At 36.0% G+C, this 27306-nt stretch overlaps 2 protein-coding genes across 3 annotated transcripts in view; one reads left to right on the top strand and one right to left on the bottom strand.

Moving 5' to 3' along the window:
• The window catches only part of PAM (peptidylglycine alpha-amidating monooxygenase), a 654400-nt gene that overhangs the window by 427471 nt on the left and 199623 nt on the right, over positions 1-27306 (top strand). The window lies entirely within an intron of this gene.
• Positions 1441-27306, bottom strand: SLCO4C1 (solute carrier organic anion transporter family member 4C1). Of its 2 annotated transcripts, XM_009097899.4 has the most exons (13): positions 27007-27306; positions 21877-22140; positions 17853-18047; positions 15199-15295; positions 14202-14323; positions 13264-13379; positions 12845-12989; positions 10815-11010; positions 8404-8557; positions 6670-6857; positions 5095-5159; positions 3219-3356; positions 1441-2191 (listed from the first exon to the last, which is right to left on the bottom strand). In XM_009097899.4, exons 1-13 carry the CDS (start codon positions 27239-27241, stop codon positions 2067-2069), a joined length of 2040 nt encoding a protein of 679 aa, XP_009096147.2. In that variant the 5' UTR covers positions 27242-27306; the 3' UTR covers positions 1441-2066. The 2 variants fall into 2 exon arrangements, with proteins under 2 accessions (XP_009096147.2, XP_030093466.2); XM_030237606.2 differs by lacking the exons at positions 12845-12989; positions 13264-13379 and having other exon boundaries at positions 1443-2191.

Here is a 27306-nt window from a genome sequence, read left to right as displayed (position 1 = left end):
CATAAAAGAGATGAATTTTGCTAGCCCCAGTGTTGATCTGTGGGATTCAGCACTAGTGACTTGACTCAACCTGGTCTTTGTGCTTTTACACTCTGGACACAGTTACCAGGCCAGTTTTTAGCTCACCCTGCCTGTCTGGATACACACAACACACTTGTCCATGATGTTTATCTTTACTTTGTGAAACCTCTGACACAACATCTACTTGCTTCCACTATGTATTTCTGAAATAAGGTAAATGAATAAACTTTTATTTGGTCTGTCTTCTAGTCACTGTGATACTCCTAAACTGGCAAGGGAAATCTTTAATGGGTCATCAAGCCAGATTATAAATTACAGCAGCAATTCTTCCTTCCTTCTCCCCCTAAATAAACACTCCAGAGCAAGACTGGTGATAACTTCTTCAGAAGAGAAAGCTCTCGTTGCTCTGCCCCACAAGTTTTGTAATCTACACAACTGCATTAAGCAGCAGAAACTAAACTATGATCTCAGATTCTAGGACAGAACAAAACAGCTAAGTTTACCAGTTCCAGTACTATATGTCTTTTAATGATCTGCTACACCCCACACAAACCATGTCAGAGCTAGAAAATTAATTCAGAGTTTTTGGCCACATTGCCAAACATTAGGAAAGATCAGTATTTAATTCTTTCAGGGGTAGTTAATCTCTTGCTATGAGCCCATTCATCAGGAAACAAGCACAAAACTTATCAGGAGACATTTATCTATACTGAAGCAAGCAAATCCTGCCCTTTTCTTCTCTCTCTCAAAAGCCATCAAGTCTTGTGCTTTCACATAGGGTGTAGTCCATTTTATTTCCTAAATTGTTATTTACAAATAGAAGACCTTCTTGAGTTGCATACTTAACCTCTTACCTAATTTAGCAGCTATATTTAAACAATTAGATGAAACTTGAGCCATATGTAAAAATCCTTTGTTCTAGCACTTGTTTAAAAATCTTGAGTCACTGAACACAGACCTTGTAACCGAAGGAAGAGGGCACACAGTTTCATAAGATTGACATGAACAGCCAATGCAACAGAAAAAAAAATACTACCAAAGTAAAGCAAGTGCAGAGGGTATCTTACTCATTAAAATTTTCCAGACAGTACTGGATGATACTTCAGTAGTAGGCAACACTGTTTAATGTCTGGTAACAGTAGCTAACCTGCAATCAATTGCATTGTGCTATACAAATATGGCTTTAATAATGTTAAGCTTATTAACTTAATAAAACTGGAACATAAGGCAGAAAGAAAATGAAGCCATATTTTAGTTTTGATGCTTCCATACACATTTTTGCTAGCCTTCATCATTGTGTTTCTTGGTGTCAAGAACTCAGGCACATTTGGAAATGACAAAGCAAACACAGACGCAGTAAGAAAATAGGTTTTATTTTAAAATTTTATAGAAACATTTTTAGATTGCTTAAATAAAGCAGCTGGACAGCAAGTTTCTGTATATATTCCAGACAAACTCAAGTACTTAAATTAACAAATACTTTGATTTTGCAACCCAGCTATTCTATCATAACTATTTACATTTTCCTGCAAATACTAAAGTATGAACTTATGCCATTAAGATAACATGTAAAAATATTTCTAGAATATAGCCAAACTCACACATTGCCAAGTGTTCCTACAGAAAAATCCCCAAAAGCACTAACCCAGTTTATGTGCACATTAAGTCCTTTTTAAACATACACAGCTCCCTTCAATATACCAAGTTAATTGTTTTCTCCCACTACAGGAATAAACACAGCTCAGTTCACTTTATTTTTCCTGTTTTATGATCACAGTATTACATCTTATTTCAATTAAGTTACATACTAGACATTTGAAATTAGACTGCAAATTTCAGTGTAACTTCTTTGAATAGCCACAATGGAATACTAAACAATGTTTAGCAAATTAGAGAATAGTTCAGACTCAAAACATTTCAAGTTGTTCAAATGTTGAATATGTTCTTTTATATTTAGGCAATGATGTACAAGAACTTTGGTACAAGTGTTGTAATAATGCTTATTTTTACAGTTTTCTTTCAAAAGTCTCTGATTTGCTCATAATTTATGTGTGTATAACAGATATCTTTTCTGAAGCCTTTTGTGGCAGGGCTCTAGTTAATGGTGGAGGCTTGTAGAAATACACTGCCATGACCACAAAGACGATTGTGACAATTTTGCAAGCAGCACCTGAATGCAAAGAACAGGAGAGCTTTTATCACAGGCACTTTCTGTAGCAGACACAGTGTTTCACTCATCTATAAAGCTTCATATGGTGAGTTAGCTTAGCCTACACCCTCGCTCCCACTGGCATATATACCACACATTTGAAAGGAACAAATTGCTTAACAAGTCAGGAATTTTTCTGACTAGTGCTCAGACATATTTTCAAGAACTTTATATAAGTTATGGAAAAGAACTGAAATACAAAAAGAGGAAGAAAGCTCCCAAGACCTTAACTGCCAACTTGCAACCCAGATAATCACAGAATGACTGAGTTGGAAGAAAACCTAGTCTGTCTACTTCCAACTCTTGTGCTGGGGACAGGCACACCTTCCACTAGATCAGATTCCTCAGGGCTCCACACCTTGAACACTTCCAGTCATGGGGCATCTAGAATTGTCTCCAGTGCCTGGCCATTCTCTCAGTAAACAGTTTTTTCCCAATATCTAACCAAAACCTACCTTCTGAGTTTCAAGTCCATTATCCCTTGTTCACTATGCTCTCTTATAGAGTCCTTCTCTATCTTTCCTGTAGGCTCCCCTTCAGGTACTGAAAGGCCTCAATAAGGTCAGCTTGGAGACTTCACTTTCCCAGGCTGAACCAACCCAATTCTCTCAGCCTTTTCTTTACAGGAGAGGTGCTCCATCCCTCTCATCATCTTCACACCCCTAATCATGCTCATTGCCCTGAAGACAGACTGAAATTTGAGCCAGTCCCTTAAAAATCTAGTAAATAAAGTGCAAAAATGAAGCAAGATCAAAGAGCAAAACTATTCTGTGTAATTATTAAAAGAGTTTTTAAAGTAACCATTAATGTTTACTTACTGTGGAGTTCCTCCTTCCATAATATTTTGCTGATCATTTACGAAAATAATTTTAAAAACACTAGTGCCAAAAATGAAAAGCATAAGATTCGATTTCAAAATAATTCCCATCTAGCACACAAGGTCAGTATATATATTACCTAGTATATGTATTTAATATAAAGGACTTACTTATGCCCATCAGCGAATAAGCCATTCTTTCATTGTCATATACCCAGCAAACTCCTTTAGTTTCACATTCATTAATATCCCACAGAGTACAACTGTTGTCTATAGCAACACCAAACAAAATTGGTCCAGGAATAGTACCTAAAAAACACAGTAACACATTAGAATGCTTGAGTTACTTGGCATACTAGTCTTCATGCATACAGTGAAATGCCAAGCTGGTGGGGGAGATAAAATGGGAGAATCAAACACTAAACATAACAATTTAATCAAAGTCATAGGCTTCACATTACATAGTAAATCTGCACCTAATATTGCTCTCAGTTAACAGGTAGGATGCAGAGAGTTAATTCATTATACAGGTCTCACTTTGTTAAGCAAGAAATTTATTCAAAGACTTGAGCTTCTTAACTTCCTCTGTCTTCACTGGAAAAAATAGTTAAGATCAATTGTGAAAAAAACTGATCAAGAAATCAGGTATTTAACTGAATGGAAAAAAGTTTATTTCTTCTAATCATACACACCAATTTGTTTCAAATTAAGAGAACTAAAATATAATTATGTTAAATGTTCAGTTACGCATTTCTCCTTATTCCTCAGATGTAGCAAAGCTTCCAGTAAAAATTTCACCAGAAAAAAAAAAGCAGTGTTTAAAATTATTCTTGCACAGATTTTATTAACTCCATGTGATTTTCATGTGTTATAATGTATGAGTATCTTGCATCCAAGTATAGCCAATTTTAGAATAAACACACTAGGTACATCACTGCATACCTACCCAACTACCCAAGGCCTAAAGGTAACCAAGTAGCTACGTTCCTCACTAGGTCTTCAGCCTAAAACCCCTGTGTGATTCCTAAAGCCTACAGCAAAAATATGTTGCTGGTAAGTAAGCCTGTTAGTTACTGCCTTCTTCAGCCATAGTACAGGTACTGCAAAAATTTCTATCACTCCACAGTGAAGTCAGGAATTAGAGATCTAGCGTAAATATCTGAACTCTGAGTAAAGTGAAACAGAGGGACTCTCACACAACACTGATCACAGTCTTCCAGCTTATTTCTACCTGCGAGGATGTTTGTTTTTATTACACTTTATCAGCAGAATTACTTATATTAATCACAGTCTGAATACAGCAAGGCAGAACTCACGCTGCGAGTGTCAGATATGTAATTTCAAAGGAGATGGAATGGCTACAGTATTAAATATTGGCATAAAAGTCCAATCAGCAATTGTGTCTTGTCCCAGTCTTGAATTAAATATATCATTTAAAAACTGTTTACTACTAAAACAAGAATTTTCATTATGCCTGAGAAAATCCAAATGCTTGTGGACCAGAAAATACATACACTAACCTTTGTTTTACTTAAGGAGATTCATCTGCATTACCAAAATGCTGGAGATGCTTAGATATGGAATTAAAGTACTAATTTATGTACAATTATCTCAATAAATGCTAAAGTTATAGTCAAAGACATTTTAAAGGAAGGAAGAAGAGGAAAGGCTCCACATATTCACTTTTCTTTTAACTTCTGGATTTCAGATGTTACATGAAACGGTTTTCTATTACATCAGTTCTTATCTCAGCTTTCAGAATAGGCCTTCTTCTGGGGAAAGTAGCACCAGATGTCTTTTACTGAAAGAATGACAGTTACCTGTATTTGGTTTGTGTTCATAAGAGTGATAAAGGCTAAAGAGAGCATGAATGCCCTATTAACAATTAATTTGAATCCAGATGTTACCTTACAAGCATATCCTATAAGCCAATGACAGACTGCTTCAAGTGCCTCTGAAACCCCTTTAAGGCATTATTTTAAAGTCTAGAAAAAAATGTAAATAAGTGGATTATTCAAAGGCAAACATTTCAACAGGAAAATCATACCAAGTATTCGCAGAAACAGTAACTGCACTCCAAGAGCAAATGAGCGCTGTTTATCTGGCACACACCTGTAAACAAGATTTGCAGTTTAAGACAGAGTAAACAAGTTATACTTCCGTGCTGTGTCCCTCAGTGAATATACTTGCAGAACAAGTAACCCAACTATTTCACATGGTGTTTAGATAAAAGACAAAGCACCAGTAGCCCACCAAGAAGTTTTAGATTTAACTAGTTTTATAAAATAGTATAAATAAAAAGGAAGCTTGCTATCAGCATCCTGATACACTGTTGAACATTTTTTCCACAGAACAACCAAGGAAATTAAAACATCAGTGCTAGGATGCAATCCTGAGGATTCTAGTATTCATAAAGGATATCCATAAAAGATACTAATTAGGATTCAAGTATCCATAAAGGCAATTAAAAGAAGGAGAATGAGTTCCACATCATGCAGGTGATTATTTCTAATAGTAGAATACTGTCATGAATATATGAATTTATGTTTGAAATTGCACAAAAGAGGCTCACAGAAAAGACATTACAATACACTGTGAAATTTACTGACATTGTAGCTATTTAAATTAATTTTTGAAAAACTAATCTACTAACAGTCCTTTTTTCCATAAAAACTGTTCCACCATTTCAGCTGAATAAGGATTCAAATATCCAAATGCTACTGCTTAGAATTACTGAAATAAAACTATGGCAGCTCAATTTGATGATAACGCAGAACTTCACGTTATTCTGCCTCCACACTAATATGACAAGTTTTTAATTCCAGATTTACACCAAACCTGGACAGGAGGCTATTACAAAGCACTGCTGGAGGATGTTACTGATTTCCTCAGCCTCTTGCCAAAGAGCATCTAGCCACATCCTCACAAAGCAATATGTTTTTGCATCATGGTTATCTCTTCACTGGAAGTATTAGAACTACAAGTCAAACTTCAACATAACACACAACAGCTTTAAATTCAGAATGAGATGCACATTTTAAAAATAATTTTTTAAAAAACCCCTATATTTAATGCATATAAGTTTCAGCAATTTGAAAGACAGCAAAACCACTGGTTAACTCACTATCACATTTTATATTAGTGACCATCATACACATAACATCAGCATCATTGGAAATAGTCTGCAGTTCTTGACAGACTAAAATTTTTCAAGCTAGAACTATGAATTGAGACAGGAATCTAAGGCTGAAAATGCAAGTCTAATTGTTATTTTGTCCTTCTGATATAATTTGAAATGCTGACACTATCAAGAGGCTACCCAAATATTTTCTTCATCGAAGCACAAAGCACATTTATTCCTTTTTGATTTAACTGTAACAGTCAAGAGTGCTCAAAATCCATAAAATGGATTTTGCTACATGCTAGAAAGACTTTTAAAAATAAATTAAAAACTTATCTAGTAACAAGAGTGAACAGTGTTATGACTATGCTCTGTTTAAAGTACTGCTTGCTTACTACACAACCTTGTTAAAATAGTGGATTGCAAGCAAAAGAATTAAGTATTTCACTGTTAGTAGTTTTCAAAAGAAATGTCACCTTTCTTACAGACCAAAAAACATACCTGAGAATGGCCACAGTTGTTGGAGTAGTAGCCATAAATGTAAAAACAATAGCAAAAAAGAAGAAGGTCAGGAATACAGGTAAAAGATTGCATCGTGTGGGGCATTTCCCAGGAATAGCTTCATAGACAACGGCTTCTGAACCACTTCCTCTTTTTGATTTCCCAATACAGGAACAGTTGTGGTATGTCTACAAATAATTTATAAGACAAAATTTTGCTCAAAGAATGACATAAAATGACACATTTTGGTAAATTTTCATTACATTTGCATCACAGAAGACAAGAACATACACTGACCGTACTTTATGGGAAACGGTCCATTTCCTGATGAGCACATTACACTAATTTTTAAAAATGGCTCACATGAACTTGACTGATCCACCTCACCTGAGCAAAAAGTATTTCGGGATTTTTGACCTAAAAAGACAGTGATAGTATCTATTTTGTATGCTTTGTAAGCTTTTAGCTACAAGCATAAGAAATTTGCCTAAATTAGATGCAAACCATATGCAGAGAGGCAAGCTCTACACTTAAAATCTTAGCAGGAAAGAATAGAAGCAATATAGGACCACTTCTATACACAGGTGAACAAATGGAATATGCTCTTCATCTAAATCCACAGAATTTGTTTTTAGAGAAAAAGTATAATTTGTCAGCAAAGTGTGTAATTTCAACTGCAAGAAGTAGTTACTCTCCTACATTTTCTTATGGATAATACCTTCTCTCATTTTCCAATATAAAAAGTTTAAAGGCCTTTCCTAGGTCAGCTTGCCTTTTGGATCTCTCTATACTGCTCCCACATCCCTGCTCAAGAGTCTATTGTACTAAAAGAGATAAGCACAGAAAGCCCCTCAGTTCTGGGAAGGCTTGGTAATACCCTAGGCACCTTCACAGCTTACCGTTCCTGCAACAGGGGCTACCGACATTCAAGTTTTCAAAACTCACGGAAGCAGGTTGCCATGTATGCAATAAACATTGCATTTTGCTTAAAGACCTGGATAAGAACTTCAGGTTCTTCAGAACTTCAAGACAATTGCAGACTTTTCTGATTGTCAATTCTATTTAAAGTAAATTTAGATTTAACTTCTTTTCAGCATTAGGAAGTCTGGTAGCTGTACTCTTGGAGAATGGCATCACACAAGTGAGAAACGCTGTGGCTAACCAGTAAACCCTTATAATGATAGAAGGCCCAGAGGTGGGAAAGACTATTGTGCCCAGAAAATTTGCAAAACAATGCAGGCTGTGAATGACCAGAACTGTTGCAAAGAAAGCTATACAGAAAACAAACAGCTATGCCACTTCAGTGAATCAACAGAGATATAAATGCTTCTCTCTGAGTTCATTAAGAGAGTGGAAACATTTTCCTAAGTTAGCCAGACCAGCATGAACATGAGGGGTGAAAGGCAGGGAATGTGGCTCATCCCAACACAGAGTATAAAAAGCCAGACAACTACCAGAAACATTTCAGAGGGCTATGGACTTGACCTGGCTTTAACTCATGAATGCCTTCCCAACAACTGGGAAGGCATTCATGCGTTAGCACTGTGGCAGTGAACATGTTAAGAGACCAGCAGTGGGAGTCACACTGGTACCATAAGTGAACTGTGTATTGTAATCGCTGGATTTTGTTAAACAACCTACATTTGGTATTGTAGGGAAGGACATTTTGAAACACAGCACATTTTACAGGAAAGCAGAACAAACCATATCAGCTGTCTTCATTGCATAAAGTACCTTTTTCATGTTGTTAAAAAGATATGAGGCACATCCCGCAAAACAGGGAGAAAAGTACTGGACTTCATCACTGCCACAAACTGGGTAGTATAGGGAGCGCAAACACTTGCAGTTAGCATTGCATGGCGCTGTTAAGTTATATAGAGTGCCTGTTCTGAAAATCAGAAGTTAATAGGCTTTTACTAAAGCAATTGGAAAACAGAAGATATGTAAATAAGTAAAGCAATATTTATAGCATATTAAATTTTAAAATACTCTATTCATGTTATTTATGACTTAGTTGTTTAAAAATAAGCACAGTAGTTAGACTCTAGGTTTTCCATTTATTATTACACCTAGTTATTTTTATGCTGTCATTTTATCCAAAGATTATTCCTCCAATTCCCGCTCACAAAAGAGATGACAAAATTCTGCATCTCATCCCAACTCATATACCATCCTCTCCCTCCTACATAGGTATTTGAATTTCTTCAATTTATAATTTCAAGAAAAAAATACAAGATTAAAATCAGTATTTGGAGTTGTTTATTCTACTGATCATACTCCAACATTTTTCCCCTTTTCTGATTTGAGTCCAGCTGCAAAGCTACCTCATTTTTACTATTTCTAACACTGCCATGCAAACATCTAAATTGTATGAGCACAAAGACAACTGCACACGTTAAAAGCAGAGTGCAATGACACACCCTGAATGACCTTAAAGATTTTCTCTGGCTGTTTATTTAGGGAATAATGAATAATAGGGTTTACTTAAATTCTTGCACACTACATTTATTTTCAGTTTACTTCCAATACAGGTAATCATATGGTTTTATTTGAAGCACTACCACTGTATTATTAGCATGAAAGATCACTTTGGTTTGTGTGAGGACTGTTCTAAGGCATAACCAGAGAGAATAAAAACATCCTTTGATTTTCAAATTGTAGTTCATTAATTAGTAAAGAATTTTCACAGGTTAAAAATTCAGTCAGCTAAAATCAGGTTACTGACACTGCCACTAGAGTTTAAGTAATGTACTGTAAAATTAAAAGTTCCACATTACTTATCTAAAGGTATCTTTATTCATGAGAATTTGAGATGACAAAAAAATACTAATAGGAGAAATAGTTTATCTAGGAATTAACTTACATACATTCAAACTTCAAATGGAATATTAGGGACATCGTAACTACATATAAAAACTATTTTGTTGTAGTTCAGCAGAACGCCACTAAATTAATTTGTGCTTTAAGCCTAAGCAAACTAACTTCCATTCTTCTAAGTACAAAGAGCTACAGTGCACCATAAGCAAATTCACTAATCATATTTGTACATTCAGTGCCTTCCTAGCCTGTGAGGCATGCAAGAGTTAAGCTACATAACTGATAAAGTTACACCAAACTGTAAAATACAAGCTAGTGGTATTTAACTTAGGATGAAAATCAGTTCAGCTGTAACTTTTGTCAGCTGCCTGTTATCATAGGACCTGATATAAAAATACTGGTAATTTCATATACCATTTTCTATACTATATTTCAGCCTTTTATTGATGACTACAGATTCTTTTGCTAAATATGTAACTGTAACCTTTCTGTAGCCAAAATCTGAATTATGATTCACAGTTCTGAGTTGTCAAAGTCATCGGTCTGCTATTTTTACAAACACTGAAGCAAAGCCATATTTTAGTCATCCAATTTCAACATTGGCCTTTAAATATACTGTCAATTTATATAGCAAGTTGTAAAGATGAAATCAGAATGAGTTGTAACTTGGGCTTTTTGGGCTTTAAGGCTTTTTATTTTCTTTCAGCCATCAGTGTATGGAACTTTGTTGATTCACTTTGCATACTTTTGCATACCAGTAAATTTCTACTTTCCACCAACTTGCATGGGCATTAGAGGCTACAAAACCAATTTCCTCCCCAAGCCATCTTCTATGTTTTCATGGTACATATCATACTATTGAGTCAGCAAACTTCACCACTCCTCTTCCCCATCTCATTTAGCTTCAAGTGTCTTTTTATGCATTGGAGAAGAACTATCAGATTATGCTTTTATACAAGATAGTGGTATCTAGCCTTTGCATAAAATGGGGGATTTGGGAAAGTAATAAAAAGGTATTGGTAAGTTATTTACCAACTTACACAGCATACAATTGATGCCTATGACTTTTTTAGATGGCATCTAGCAGTCCCTAGCTACCAGCTTACTTGAGTTATTTTGCACACCATCTGGCTCTCTGGCAGACCTTCAAACAGCTGCTGTTGCCTCTGTTAGTTTATGATGGGATAACTGACCACCTGAGTGCAGACTTCTGGAATAGCTAGTTGCCCTCCTTCTCCTTTTAAACATTGCTGGTGTGTACTATTTGAAACTATGGCAACTGAATAAACATTAATATTAAAGCAAAGAGTGCATTAAAATATATTTACCCATTATATGTTTCAGAGACACCTGCAAAAGGTTCATTCCCACATTTAGCAAATAAAAACACACTGTTTAATATTAAGGCCACTGTAGAGGTGCTTATCGTGAACTTGATTATGCCTCTGCAATCCATTTTACGTTTGGAAACCAAGAAACCACTTATGACTTGGCCTAGCGCTGCTCCTGGAATTAGTACAAGTCCTAGAGGAAAACAAAACAAGGAGCAGTCACATAAAAGTGCAAGACTTAACTGTGAAGCAATTTTACGCTAAGAAAAAAAAACTGAAACAGTTACCTGCAAAATGCAGTCCATGTGATATTGTTTTCAAACCATACTACCAGAATCTAACTATATGAGTAGTTTATTCTACTGTTACATTACCTTTAGCCTTTCCAGAGGTTTAGCTGAACAGTGTAATTTATAGTTGTCTAAAACCCAACTTCAACACAGCCAAACTAGATTATTTAGGAGCACTATGGGATGGGAATCTCGGAACACCAGTAGGTGTCTCCATGAAAACAGAAAATCCTGGTGGTTTTTTGACATGTCCATGTTCTTTCCTATACATCTGTTATGAACTTATTAATAAAAGAACATAAACACTATTACAAGAGATAGCACACAAGATGCAAGAAGACATCTACTGAAAAATTTAAAGAAATCTAGATCAGTGGGTCAGATTTGATGTCATAGTCTATATAGTCCACCATGATGTATCCTCTTTGCACTCCAGATAAATAACTGAGCATTTTTATATGGCTAATCTATAATACAACACAAAACTCAGTATAACTTACACCAATCTGAGACAGTTAACTTTACAGACAGTTCAGGACAGTTCAGTGACAAAACTGCCTCGGGCACAGACCTGGGCATTCCACAAATCACAGTCAATGATAGTTTAAATAGTTTCCATGATTACTGGTAATGCTTAGACTAATTAGCTCAGTTCAGGTACAGCCAACTTTCAACATTATTATAGGCATTTATTTGTAGCTGTACATTTAATAAGTACTGTCAGTATTTTCAACTCAAAAATATTTAGTCAAGGTCTACGGACAAAAAAATGCAACACTCAGTTTTCCACTCCACTTCTAGTTTCTGATTAAAAACTGAGCATACATTCAAGTGTAAAATTTTATGTAAAACTTACAGATGCTTTGTTTTGATGCAGCATTACAATCTAATATTGCCCAGAGAAGTAATTCAGAAAGTCTCCTAAACACATTTCCGTTGGAAAAACAGCAGCTCAACTACCATAGTTATATTGTAGCACTCTACAGCTTAGCAAGACACATTTTATGAATATTAAATCTGCATATTGCATGCATCTGTTGCATTATGGACATTTCTGCCTTGATCTGGTTGCTATTCTAAAGAACTAATTATGTCAATGATGTAAGCCTCTGGAGCGCAGCTCTTCCATCTGATGTTTTCTGTTTCTCCAATACTCAGTTTTTCATAGCTCTCTCCTGTTCTACCTATTACTTCTGCATATCAGATAATAAATAGGTGACAGTAAGCCAACTACAGTAGAGCCAGATATAAAAAAAACTTATTAAATATTCTGATCAGTCATTTTATTACAAACTCATTGTAATGTCAGGGTGGAATTGAAGAAGAGAATGGCAAAGTCAACTTCTTATTTGTAATAAGCACTGCTTTTTTTCACTAGCTGTCTTTCATCTCGATTGTTTTAGTAGGGACTAAGATACTAACGCTCCTTCAGCCAATTTTAAAAAAAGGAAAATTAAGCATTTTTCACCAAGAATAAGAAAGGAATAAACTACTAGTAAACTAAAAGTTTTATCAGCACACAAAATCCTCAGTCTACTTTGAATAAGTAGACTAGAGTACTTCAGTAGTACTAAAGTACTTAAGTGCAGGCAAGAATAACAAAAATACTGCTCTGATTACATCTAAATACATTCACAAATATCTCATACAAAAAAGATATCCATATAATCTTCCACCTTTAATGTTAATGAAGTGTCTAACACAATATATAGATTTAAAATTAAAATGCTGTATTACCTCCAAGAGTTGCTGAAAAACTTGCTGACTTTCCAAACTGATTTTCTATAAACTTCGGTAGAAATGTGGCAAATCCAGTGGCCACTAAAGCTTCTGAGGAGCTGGCTACTATTAGACTCATGAGCACTGGATTCCTCAAGAGTATCTATGGGGAGCAATTATTATAAAGCTCTGGCAATTATTTGATTTTGGTACCAAGTAAAAGAAGTCATTACATTTTAGAAGTAGATACTATGAAATGGAACTTCAGTAATATGCTTTTCAAACAATCTCAAGCATCAACAAAATGAATGTTCATTAAATTATCAGTAGCATTGAAGTTTTTCCTATCACAACATTTCTAAAGACTTCTAACATCTGGAAAATAATTTCATTTCTCAGAATATATTCAGTTGTAGCAAATTTTAGATTTTTCTTACCAGGAGAGACACAGGGAAGTCTTTAAAACTTTGTCCAAAATTGCTGGTCTGAACCAGTACCTGACCTCCATCATGATGAGTTTCAGGGATTTTTTCAGCCTGAATTTTTGCAGTTCCTACAAATGGTCATATTTATTGACAATGAAAACACTGAATTCCTGCACTCTTAGACAATGTCAAAAAACTACAAAAATTTGTGTTTCCTTTAGTTGGGAAAGGTCTTTCAGATATTACAGGTCTTCTTGCCTGTTTTATTGGTACAGATTTTTAAAGAGATCAATACTGTATCGTTGAAGGAAGATTTGTGTTGAAAGCATCATACTTCCATTGGAAGGTCTTGGCTGCAAGAAGATATTATCAGGGACATCCTAAAAACTTTAGAGTATGCTGAAGCCCCTTTTGTTTTTTTATCATCCTCACATTCTCCCATTTCCTACTTTATTTTTTATTTTTCTCCGTTATTTCTCCTTCAATATTAGTATAGTAAGTCCCTTTGGATGCTCACTGAATTTCTACACTGTTCTTGGTGGGTAACACAGAAGCTTTAAATATAGTCCTGGGTGCTTAGCTACAAGCATCTTTCAAACTTTGACCACCAGCCTCCACACTTAGGTATATGTTTCCAGTCCAGTCCATCATTATAGAGAATCATAGAATAACAGGCTGATTTGAGTTGAAAGGGGACCTTGAAGATCATCTATTCCCAACCCCCTGGCCATTGCCAAGTCCACCATACACAATTATCCTCCCTCAAGCTGATTCACCTTGTTTGAAAGGCTGCATATTGGAGGGGGAAACAACAAAAAAACTTGTCCTCAGATTTTAGTCAGTTAACTGAGAAACAAAATCAAAGAGGAAACATTCATTTTAGTACTCAATAACCCAAAAATACGAAGAAATGTCTCATCCAAAGAAGCCAAGTATTGCTAAACCTTTACCTGGTAGATGCCTTGGAAAACATGAAAAAGGTATTATAAGAAGCCAAACTGCAAAAAAGCATGCAAGAAATCCTATCCACCATGCTCCAAGCCAACGTGGGTCATCTTGATCCACCTTTGTACTGGAAAAGTAATTCAGAAAAAGCAGGTTTACCTTTCTGAATTTCACATTTCAGTGAGCTGGAATGTTTCCTTTTAATACATTTTAACAGAAAGCCTTTTAATATTGCTATCTTCTTAGTTTTATACGTAATAAATTTATTTTTTGCTTGTTTAAACCAACTTCACTGGGCAATTATAAAAATATTGAATTCTACCAAATGTAGCCTTCAACTCATTAGTTAATGTCATTCCAATTTAAAGACTTGGCCCTGATTTCAAGATTCTGAGGCATTATGAAGATACTGGAAATGCTGGATTTAGAAAGATTCCTCATAATCAATGAGTTATACCAAAACCAATTCAGAAGTTCAGAATGCATTGCATCAGTCTGAAGGCTCTAAAACACAGGAAATAAAATATGTAAATGTAACTGCTAGTTTAAATGTTAGTACAATTTATAGCAGTTTTTTTTTTAAATGGACTATTATTCAACAGATAGATTTTCTAGCAAGCTCCTCCCTAGGAGTTAAGAATCCTAATATTCCAGCTCAAGGAAACAGTTCCACAATAGATGAAGCTTGACCCTGAATATACAACTAAGCAAAAGAAAGAGCATTTTTTGCTACTGAGGTTTACAATACCTAATATTTAAATGCTAGAGCTAACTATTTGCACTACAGAGAAACTTCCACACGCAGTGGAGTCACTACTCACTCTAGGAAGAAACTCTCTAACTTGAAGCCTTTCTACGTGCAACCTGTTTCCAAGTTGATGAAGCTCTTGAAATTACAGTATTTTCTGAAAAAATTTCTCCTCACAGGGAGAAAAGCTGAATATTTTAGTAAAAATTGTTAGGAAAAGAAAATAGGAAGCAATAAACTAAGTTCTATCTTGCCTTTTTGGGATCTGGATATCAATATAAATTCGAAGCAGCTGCCCTCCTAAGACATAGCCAATAGCAGGACCCAGCAGAGACATGGCATGGCCAACTCCTAGAAGAGAAAATATATCAAGTTCACCATAATTTCTTTTTTTTTTTTTTAAGAACATTACTAAAAGAAAGCTTAAGTCAACTTTAGACCAAAAGGTTTCTGTAAGTCAACCTGTTCTTTTACTGTCACTACTTCAGTTAAAACACATAGAAGACAAAATCTATAATTATGCCTCAACAAGGAAATTTAGAGCTCTCACAAGCTTCAAATCAGGTTCAGCAAAAGGCATTTCCCTGACTGCACCCTGAAGCATTATTAGATTGCCTTTTTCCAAATTTTGTGCCTACATTTAAAAATAACTGGTGAAAAAAAACAGTGAAATTATGAATATTGGTTGTTAACTGCATTAAACACAATCTTTAAGAGCTTTCTTATTTCTATTTTTCACTCTTCAGTTGTTTTCTAGATCTTCTAAAACCAGAAAACAGTTACAATAAAGTGTGTCACTGGACTAATATCTTAAAATACAAAGCCAAGGCTCATAACAGCCAGTTTTAAGGAAAAAAAACCAAAAAAGCAACAAAACAAAGACCCCCTCCCCCCAAAAAAGAAATTACCAACCTGCAAAGTTGCAGGTGTAACCATACCCTACAAAAGAGTACAAGACTTTTTTGATGCCACAATAGCATTCCTGGCCTATCAGACAGATTTCTGTTGCAGTTTAGCACTCACTGAGAGCAGAGACACTGTCTTTGCAGATTAAGGCTTGCAATAGCAACTAGATCCATCTTTAATTAGTAAACATGAATTCCTACTGTTTCCCCAGGCTGAATGATCTAGATTTATGATTTGTTTCTGAAATGCATGGATCACAAGTACTTAAATTCCCTCTAGTTAGTAAGAGGAAATTATGGGGGAGTCAGGAAGGTGAGAGGGGTGCAAGAGGATAAAGCAATGGAGAATGTGACCATCAAGTAAATAAAAATAAATATCGAGTAGATATATCCCATATTTTCCTACATTTCAGAAATAGTGACATGGTCACAGGAACTTTCTGAGTTAAGTTCATATTCACCCTACAGCACTTCAAAGTGAACTTGGAAAGCACCTATTTTCTCCCACACGCTCAATTTAAATACCATTTGGAATTGTTTAACTTCAGTGGCCTTAGTTGTAGATGTCCCAGTCCTCACAAAAATGCACCCAGTATAGAGGAGAAAGAAAACACCAACTTATAAGTTGCAGGCTTACAGTAAAAGGTGCTAGCAGCTATTTATGGACCATTTTAGGGGTAGGTTCTGGGTTTATTTTGGTTTTGTTTTGCAGTTTGTTTTTTTGGGTTTTGTTATTTTTCCTGCATTGCATAAGCCTTCTTGTACAAGGTAAAGTAACACAACATACTTAAACACTTAATACATTGCATGAAGCAAGGAAAATAATCAAGGCTTGGTTACCTACTCACTTGCATTCCAGTTTTGTTATATTAGGCAGAATACACTGCTCTTCTGAACTCAACTCAATTGCCTGAAGACTCTGCATGAATTAGTTTATTGTATTGTTTTTTTTCTAAAAGTATAAACACTGACACCATTCTCCTGAGTTTCCACATCACTTCTTGTTCCCCCAGTTATGCAGACAACCCTAGTTCTGCTCTGGATTCAGGGGAGCAAGCAGGGGAGGAAGAAAAAAACCAGCAAAAACAAAACTTGTCTTTTTCATCTAAGAGTTATCATAGGCTGTTTGTTGGCATCAAATGAAGTAGCTTGCCTGGGAAAACTGAAAACTTTGCATGCAAACAGATAATTATTTCAATTTTGCCCCTCAAAATATTGTTCTAGTCTGAAAACTAGTCCTGGAATCTGAAGTGTTTTGAATTCCTCCTGCAAGTTAGAAGTATAGGAAATATGTTTTTAATCAGCTTACATATGAGAAGGGGGAAATAAACATCTTTATACCCACAGAAAACACACTTAGACTGCAATGAACTTGGCAATAAAATTGCATATAACCTAAAGAATGGTGACTGAAAAAGATTAAAAACCGTTGCTAAGTATTAGTACTCCATTGCTTTTAAACGGTCCCAGTGAAGCAATATCTGTACTCCAGTACAGCCAAGTGCCAAATTTGTATGTGGCTAGAGAACTGGATTGATCAGATGAGGCACACCAGTGTTTATGCACTTAGTGGACAGCCTACTATTAGAAGGTAAATAAATGAAAAAATTAAAGGATTTAAAAAGATCTAGCTACTGACCTGACCGATACACAGTATTTTTCAACACCTGTGACTAAAACTTAAGTTTTTTGCTACAACTTATTGTTCTGCTGTTAACAGACAAGCTACACAAACTATTTAACACTTTTCAGTTACTGACATGAAAAGGTAACAGGAGGGTGCTCAAAGCAGTTTTACCAAGCTCTACAAAATGAAAATGGAAAAGACTTGGTGCTTAGAGGAGACTAATATCTAAATTGCACAGGAACTGATGTAGAAATACTTCATGCATATAAGTAATAATTACAAGATTGTTTAATTAGAGGAATTCATAAAAACACTTAGAATGCATAGCAGTCTATGATCTATGCAGACAATGTTCTATAAATAGTTTTAAATTTACCTATGTAAAGGGAAGACTTGTGTTTTGGGACACTATCATCAATAAAAGCTGTCCCCAAAGTATATAGAGGAGTTCCTCCAACTCCCAGCAGCAGCTGTCCGAGGATAAAGACATAAAGATACTTGCGAAGTGGAGAGTTTGTGCTGGCACTACAAGTGGCATTAGCAAAGGTCGTTTCTGCAGTTTGACATGTTTCTGAAAAACAAACAGCAACACTTTACAATTCTGTTACCTAACTCATAGTCCAACTTGAAGAATGATCTGTGCTGGAAGATAAACTACAAATGAATGCTGTTATGCCAGGATCCCATTTTAAGATTCACACCTATTAATATATCCAATATTGCAGTGCCTAGCCTTCTGTGATATCATATCCCCCAAAAGATTTACTAGCAGGGCTTGGGTTTTCTTGGCTTCAATCCAAGAAACAGGATTGAAATAGCCTTATAAATATGCTTTGGCTTATTGAAAGTCTTATTGATCAGAAGTATGAAAACACCAAACCAACCAACCACCTGTCAAATGGTCATTCCACAGGTTATGAGTACTCCCATGTAACTTCATTGTACCTTATAACAACTCTGAGGAGCACTAACAACTTCCACTCTTAGGTGACAGAGCAGCCTGCACAACCTAAGGAAATACGCTGACAGAAAGTGAATTCTGTTGTCAGCAAAAATAATCCTTTCTTTGCATTCACTCTTTTGAGAAGTGTTTGCTTATGAAAACTTTAAAAACCTACACCACTCTCTCATAGAACACACACTGCTATGCCTCTAAAAGGAGAAATTAATGCAAAACCTCTGCACTTGTGCACACACACAAAGAGGAAAGCAGTGGTAGAGCAGTGTAAAGTTGTATCTGCTGCTGTAATATTTGGCACTACAAAGAGGGAAGACAAAAGAGGAACTGAAAACAGGGATTACCGTTGTCTTCTCCTTTCTCTTGCTACTTTTGGCAGCAGAATACCACAGACAAGATGTAGGACAAACATTTCCATGGCTTTCCTCATAAGAGCATAAAACCCTAAGGAGGAGGATAAACCCATCCATTTGGTAGTAATAAGCCCCACTGAACAAATATATGAAAATGTCATCCAGATCAGATAAGTAGACTGATTAATTCACAGTATTTCACTACAAAATTATTACAGCCTTTATTTTCCTTAGATCTTTTTACATATGAGAACACTTGTTACTTATGCAAAGAAGAGGCAAGATCAATCCACACTATGGGCTCACAAAACAAAGCTTTAGAAAGCATTAGCCACACAACAGGTATTTAAAGAAAACTTATCTAAATCATTACTTCCTGTAGCAGACAATAGGTGATACAGCACCGTTGCACAGAAACAGGCCAACATGTGGGATAAGAAAACCTCACTTCAAAAGGAAGAGTCTTTAAAGTTTTCTTTCCTTTAAACTTAGGAAGTATCCTGGGGACCCTGTTTGACAGTCTTCAGAATGAAGTTATTTTCCTTGTCAAGTGAGAAATCAGGATTCCTGTTTGCTGTCACAGACATATTGAAACATGTTTAATTTTTAAAATCCAAGACTGACGTTTTAAAGGTACGTCGCTTATAATATTTGTGATTTTCACAGTCCTCTAGGCTGTCTAATTAAATTGATTCTGTTAAGGACGCACCAGCAGGGGGAGACCCTGACTGCACATACCGGAGCCAGCTGAGGCACCAGTAGCCCAGGTTGCATGGGAATGTTACCAGAACATTTGTACCAGAATTACAAATTTGAGTTTAAAACCTTTCTGGAAAATAGAAAACACATTTTAGGGTGGCTTAAAAAAACCACCACCACCCCCCCCCAGCCCCCAAAAAAATAAAAACCCAACCCAAAAAAGAAAAACCAAAACCCCAAAACAATAATAAGCAGAAAATTGATTAGCAAATCTTTCAATGGATTAGACTGTTTCTAGGAAGTGGTATTACAATAAATAAATTATAAAATAGATTTGTAGAGTAGGATATGTGTATACTCAGTAGAAGTAAATTATTATCTCAAGATAAAGCACTAAATTCCAGAAAGTCTGTAAGATTTATGCTGGAGGCTAGATGCATTTTGTATTTCAGACTAGATTTGTTAATTAATATGTCCCCCACAATAAATATTGCATTTAACTGTATTTTAAAGTTATCCTGCATGTAAAACTCAATGTACTGACATATAACAGACAAACATTAATAATCAAGTAGCCAACAAGACCTGTTCAGAAACAAATTAAGTGGTGGATTTTAATACAAAGCATCAAATAGAAGCTCAATAAAAAAAAATTAGGATCTCTATAAGCAACTCATACAAATAACTAAAAGGAACACTTTTGTGGTACGGTGCTATTAAATGCTGCAACTAATTGTATAGTTAAAATGTTTCATCAACCTCAGAACTAGTTAAACCAGACAACCCACAATCCTGTGCTGTGGTTTACTTGACAGTTAGGAGATGCTGTTGCACTGCACCTGAAGATTTATATTGACTGCCCCAGTGCTGACATTCCCTGCACTCTCATTTATTTTTGATAGTGTTTTGTTTAAGTGAGCTTAAGATCTTGAATGTGTTATCTAACAGTCCTATGGTGAAGAAACACATGCCAATTCAAAAATTCCCCACTGCTTTTAGACTTCAAAACTCCACGTGGAACATGTACTAATAAGCTACCAATATATACAGCCATCTTCAATGATGGATGTTGGATAAAACTGTAACATGTTCCTTGGGATTTCAACTAAAATTGTTTGAAAGGGGAAAGAGCAGTTGGAATAGCTGGTAATCTGCTCTCCCACACTGTCAGTATCTTGTTCCAAAAGAAAAAAAAAAAAAAAAAACCCAACCAGATTTAAAATTTATGTATTAAATTCAGCTTCCCTTTCATCAAAGTGAAGTAGAAAGGTCAATACTGAAACCAAAATTATAGGGAAATGGGACTGTAACAGAGCCAGGAGCAAGCAGCCTGTTATCCCTCTCCCAAGAGCTAACAAGTAATTATCTGCTCATAGCCCCCAAAACTCTAAAGATGTTTTCTTCTGACCTTGTTCAGTTAAAAGTTCAGTTAATTTACATTTCAGATCTTCATTTATTAGATATGAAAAAATAGCTTGCCCAACTTCTTAGACTAACATGTAGACAGCTCATAGAAGGGGACAAAATGATTACTACTGAAGATATTATTTTAAGAATCAACAAACTCTCTTCATGTTGCTTCATAGCTACTGATTTTTTTAGGGAGCACTCTAATATGCTTAGTCATTGAAGGCATAATTTTGATTAAAGACTGCAATAACAAGACAATCCTAGAAGATTAAGTCATCTTGCTTTAAACACATGCGAATTATATGCGTGCCACTAAATTGAAATACAAATAGTTAGCATTATTCACACTGTGCTAAGTCTTGTTCTGTGAGAAAAGTTTAAGAACTGAGAGATAGCTACACCCATGACTTAAGTACTGCTTTGTTCACTACAGTTCAGTACCACTTGTTTCCTCTCTATTTCAAATAACTCCATAAGTTAAAATCAACATCTTTTAAAAGATCTTAGAAAAACTTGTTACTTAATTAATCAATATGCCTTTAATTGTTCAAAATCACAAAGAAATGCAAGCAGTAGTCACCTTTCAGGTAAGATGGTAAGACATAACAGCTTTAACATTTCTCCCACCTTGCTGACCCAGCTTGATTCCTAGTCACAAAGAGATGCCCGATAAATACAATTAAAATTTACTAAAGAAAAAATTATCAAGGCAAGAAAAGAAAGCATTTTATTCAAATGTTGCTTAAGGGCAAGAACTGATATTGACACTCTGCTTCTGGAAAAATAAAGCTCACTGTGCAGAGAGGTAGCTCTTGAACTTCAGGATTTCAAAGAATCAATTTTCAATTACAGATAGCACCCTGTTTTAGGACACTGACAGAGATTAACTATGTTGTAAGGAGTTGCAAAAAAGGAGTTGCACCATGTTTATACAGAGATTTTAACTTTTAGAGTAATTTTCAAAACAACCATAAGCTTACCTTCAATTTTACTTCCATACTGGTATTTTCCACTGCTGAAGTGTGGTAAGGAAAATATAAGAGAGCCCAATCCTAGCATAAATGCTGAGAAAGCAAGCCATCGTGGTTTGTGCCCTCTTTCTCCAATGTAAGATACAAAGAGTGACAATAAACAAAAAGCAATGTCATAGCTTGCAGAGATTAAGCCACTGAGGGAACTGGTCAACTCATAACGCTTCTCAATTGTTGAAATACTAATGTTAATCAGGCCATTTACCACAATACCTACAAAATAAAAAAAGGAGATAATTAGTCAAAGGTACTTTAATTCAATAGAGTTGCAGAGCTAAACTTAGCCTTGTGTGATGGAAAGGTTAAAATTTATATATATTTATACAGAGCTGCTTTATAAGGTATTTACTAGCTGTAAAATACAAGTACATAGTAGGTGACAGTTTAGCCAGTCAAATCGCATAGGACCTATGTATTTGTCTGAAGCACAGCTTTCAAATGGAATGCATTACGGTGTCTTAAGATACTTCAAAAATTATAGGTATTTTAGTCAAGGTTATAACTTGCATTAGAATACATGCTATGGCTGAAGCAAGTTCAGGACACAGTTTTCTACTTACTGCAAGCAACCAACTCCCTGCCACCACAAAGGGAAGATAAAAGAAGGTGAACAAATATGAATCCTGTAGAATACAAATAAAAAAGTATAAAGCTATTCAATAATTCTTTGCAACTGTTTCAGAGCAACTGAGGTGGTTTAATTCAAATGAGCAAAGAAGGTTTGCCCCTTGAATCTCTAACTTCCCCGAAGTTACAGAACAACCTGGAAAAAAGTCACTGCACAAGCTGCCCTACCGAAGCACAGATGAACTGCAAAAAAATAAACTGAAAGTAGAACTAAACTACAATTGCCAGTGCATGCTTAAACACTGTCTGTCTGTTTTTACAAAAACACTGTTTGTAGACTAACTTAAATCTTCTACACTGCTTCACACTGTGTTTCTGTGAAAAAGGCTAGGTAGTTAAACTTTGATGAGAGTTTGGTTTTAGCAGTCCCAAAGTAGGATTCAGTTACAAGATAAATAGCTGTAATTATAACACTGTCAGATAACTTTATCATAGTCTAATTAAATTTTACCTATAATAAAATATATACCTGAAAAAATAGTTGTGAAGTCTTAGAGTCAGAAGTACAAATATGTTTGAGTTCTGTAACCTTACAGATCTCTGATAAGGATCTTCCCTGACATCAGCCCTATAGTTACTCTAAAATTAAAACATGATTTTCTATTGTCTATCCAAGAAGAGAATACAAGACTAGTGACAGAAATGTGTTTAAGTTAGTTTTCAACAAGCATTGAACCATCCATAAGTACAACTACTTGTGCTAAGCTTCAACATCTCCTTAGAGCACTCTAATGTATTTAAAAAATTACTCCAAATAAACCGGCCATTTTCTAATACCCAAACTTCAGCTTTCTATTTGAAAACAACTCTTTACACAATTGTAGTTCCAATACCCTACTATGGCCTCTTTATTAAAGCTGACAATTTCACCTGTTAGTTTAGTCATCACACCTAAATTCATACAGGATTGACACAAGTATTCAGGTGTCCTTCCAGTGCCATTAGTTACACATTCAGCAACTTTCTTTTCCTCTTAAGAAGCATTAACCAAAGAACAATACTAGCATGAAGGAATGAACAAACAAGTTTTTCCCATCTGCCAGAACTTCAAACATTTACTAAGGCTTTAAAACACTTGAATGAAGGTGTGCTACACAGCAAGAGGATTACAGAGCTAGAAGACATTGTGTTTTACAGGTATTTTAAGTTACATTCTAAATTTAATTTACTTTCTAAATCCATAAAGCCTACCATTTAATTATACTGGATAATTAGACTTCATCTGTAAAAATGCAGATGTGATGAATGGCAGCATAACTTCTCCAATTACATTTTCCAGTGATTAATCACTAAAGTCTCTTCAAGAAAGACAGAACCTGGCTGATACTACCTTGATCTGAAAAACAAATTCTGTAAGAACATCCCAACACTTAAAACTGTAGTACAGAAATTACCAATCAAAACCTTGTTGTCCTGCCACATCTGTTAGAGATTTAGGTACAGCGTGTACTGACGCATAAAATCCACATTAATTATAAGCCAACTTTATTTGCTATCACAATACACAAGAGTATTCTTTTTCTTCATCCATTCAAAAAAAATACATGTTTTGCAAACAGTTGTCATAAGAATGGTGGCTTTAACAACACATAAAAATAAAAATTAAAAACACCTTGGTAAAAGTACCATGTCTAATTAACCTATAAAATATTAGTGATATTCAAAGCTTTTAGGTAGGTTAGACTGGACAGTCTCAAACTGTGGTTCTATGGTTTTATTTAGAAAAAAAATATTAATAACATGAGAAATACAGTCTTACTTGTACTCAAAATAGTGAGATAATCTCTACCTTGTTTTCTACTGTGGCTTTGAACTGCAGCATATCCAGTTAATGTATTACTAGATGCAATCTTACATTTAGGCAACTCTAAGTGCCATATAGAAAGTAGGTATTAGTCATGTAAAAAAAATCTAGGCAAAGAAGTGTTTTATATTCTGGAAATACAGGTTTCACAGGTACTTGAAACAGAAAGGGCCAGAAATTAGAGTTAAGTTCCACCTGAAATCTTCTGAGAAGCTGCAATACAGCATATCAGGCGCTAATGACACCAACCTATTTTCAAGAGCAGCTAGAAAATATACTGACAAATACATGCTTTCAGTTAGATTCACAACATACCAGTCACTACAGATCATCATCCACTATGTTCACTCATTAAAAAAGTCTAGGACAACAACTTATATTCAGCAAAAGTGTGTTATGGATTACTTCATTAATCTTCAAAGCATTAAGAAACAATTTTTTCTAGAGATGCATTAGGCAAGTTTAATAGGTATATCTTTTCTTCCTCAGGGATGGTTTCTGTAGTTTGGAGGGTAGACCCAAACTAGAGTATAGTGTTAGGTCATATAACTTCAAAATCCTAGGTGTGCTTTTATCTAAACTCTGAAGCTGCAAGACCTGAATATTTTCACAAAGTTTCACACACAAGCCTGAATTTCTTGCTGATGAACCTAGTTTTTTACGCATCTCAAAAAGAATTGCAGCTTGTCCTCAACACCCAGTTTCCTTTATGTTTTAAGCAAAGGAAAGATTCTTGTCAGAAAATCCAAGTAACACATTGAGAATGTCACAAGATCTGTAATAGCCATGTCTATACCTGCTTCCAAAAGAAACATTATAAGTTTCTGTCCTTTAAGGCCTTAAACCTGAACTAGATTCATTAGGTGCCTGGCATAGGTATAGCATTAGATAACAGAAGCAATATTTGGATGAGTGGCACAAGCAACACAAGTAACCTCCTAAGGGGACAGAGATTCTTATAACACAAGTTATTTTTATGGTTGGGAACCTATCCAGACTACAACCTAGATTTTAAAGTATGCTGATTTTATTATTCAGCTCAACAATCAGATCAGAACAGAAGGACTGATTTTAAGAAATTTAGACACATTAGATTATATCATTGCATTTAGTTTAATGATCTTTTCAGTGTCATATTCAGGGCATTTTTAATTGCCTTTCCCTATTATTACGCCACCCAAAAAAATTTATATGTATTCTAAAGGTGTTCTACTACTCTGCTACTATTGAAAGCTATGATGTAAAAAGTTCTTCCACAGACACAACCCCCTTCTTTTTATTTATAGAGAAAACAAATTTGGCAGGACAACTGCAACAGGAATCATCCTCTGACCCTACCAGATGTAGCATGACCTTTCAAAATTCAAGCAAGAATCAATAGGCTTATCCCAAAACTTTCTGAAAACTTCTTTTCTAAAACTAAACCTATATGCTAAGACAAGATCAGAATATAAAGGGGATAAAATCAGAAAAACTTCACAGAAACACTTACTAAGGCACTACTTCATGCAAGGACTCTCCAAGCATCACAAATAGCATTCATATCTTTCTTGGTATTAAGCAGAGTCTCCAATTCTCTTCTCCTCATACTATTCCAATTGCCTCAGTGTGGTTCCACATGGAATGGAGCCATCCAAACCATGCATTTCTTTGGTATAGGCTGCTCTCTCCTCTAACATCAAATACCCAAATATTCTCCTCCACTGCTCTGTAGAAATCCCTTTATGAGCAACAACAAGGAGCTTCAAAGCAAGATGTTCAGGAAACACCCTTTTCTTTCCCAGCTAGTCAAATAAAGTTGAAAGGTTATGAATACAGACCAAATCACTCCATTTGGCAGACAACTATCCAAGTTTCACAAACCTCAATTTTTTTCTACTTTTTACACTAATTCTTCTCCTCCCCCCAGCTAACATTTCTACCTTCTAAGTCTAAGGCTTGCAAAGGCCCTAACCAATCATTACAGAAAATCAAAAACACGGACAAGAATCTCTGAAGCTGAAAAACAGGAATTTAGGGCAAGCTAAACTTCAGGTTACTCCCAAGGTCAACTTAAATCATCAGTTAAGTTTTAGGAAGATGGCTGCACTGGGATTCACAGAACAAAATCACATGTTTTTGCTGTCTTCAAATTTACTCAAACTCCTACCCAACCAGGCCAGTATAGTGTTTCAATTCACAAACAAGTAAGAAAGTAGTGGGGGACTATAATTTTGTATTTATATTGGTGTTTTAATCCCTGGTTTTTAAGTCTCCGCCTGTGTGTGCACATGAAGAGCTAGTTCCTGTGGTCAGTGGGGATGCAGCACTAACAAGTGCATGAAAAAAAGAACCCACAGGTGCGTGGACTCAATGGTCAATAAAGTACGTGGGAAAAGAAAAAAAGGACAAACAGAGTGAAGTACAAGGAGTAATACTGGCAACTTCCCCATCCCGGGCACAGAAGAATGTATACTTTCTTCCCCTAGTCAAACCATTACCGTCACTGTTCTGCCACAGCACTAGAGGAACTCAGCCTCTCCTTACCCACCACCCAAAATATCACCACTCCTTCACCGCCTTCCCCAGCCCAGGCTCCCGCTCGGTTCCCCCCAGCCGCGGGACGGGGAACAGCGTGTGCCCTGTGTCCCCCAGCAGGGACAGTTTACCTTGGAAGATGGCCAACAGGCTGTAGGCAGCCAAGTACCCCTCGGAATTGTTGCAGAGCTGCAAAACTCTGGGGGTGCAGGGACCCCACCCGCAGGGCCCCTCCTCGGGGCAAGGGTCAGGCCCGGCGGGGGCCGCAGCGCCGGCGCCTGCCCCGGCGGAACCCGCGTGGTACTGCTGGCCGAAGTCGGAGCTAGGTGTCTCGAACGCCGGGTTCTCGATGCCACCAACCTTCATGGCGCCCAAAGCCGTTGCCAGCCGCGGCTGCGAGCGGCACCCGCCCCCAACGCTCTGCCAAATAC

This window comes from Serinus canaria, chromosome Z (genome assembly GCF_022539315.1).
Source record: "Serinus canaria isolate serCan28SL12 chromosome Z, serCan2020, whole genome shotgun sequence".
NCBI lineage: Eukaryota > Metazoa > Chordata > Aves > Passeriformes > Fringillidae > Serinus > Serinus canaria.
Note: the sequence above shows the minus strand (reverse complement) of the source record. Positions and strands in the feature narration are given on the sequence as shown.

What these genes read in the sequence shown, in the direction of transcription:
- SLCO4C1 (XM_009097899.4), bottom strand. Translation starts at nt 27,241, where the DNA reads ATGAAGGTTGGTGGCATCGAGAACCCGGCGTTCGAGACACCTAGCTCC. An exon ending in GTCTCTGAAACATATAATGG is followed by an intron (nt 8,558 to 10,814) that starts GTAAATATATTT and finishes TCTGATTTTCAG; the next exon opens with AACAGGCACTCTATATAACT. An exon ending in ACAACTGTGGCCATTCTCAG is followed by an intron (nt 5,160 to 6,669) that starts GTATGTTTTTTG and finishes TCTTGTTTACAG; the next exon opens with GTGTGTGCCAGATAAACAGC.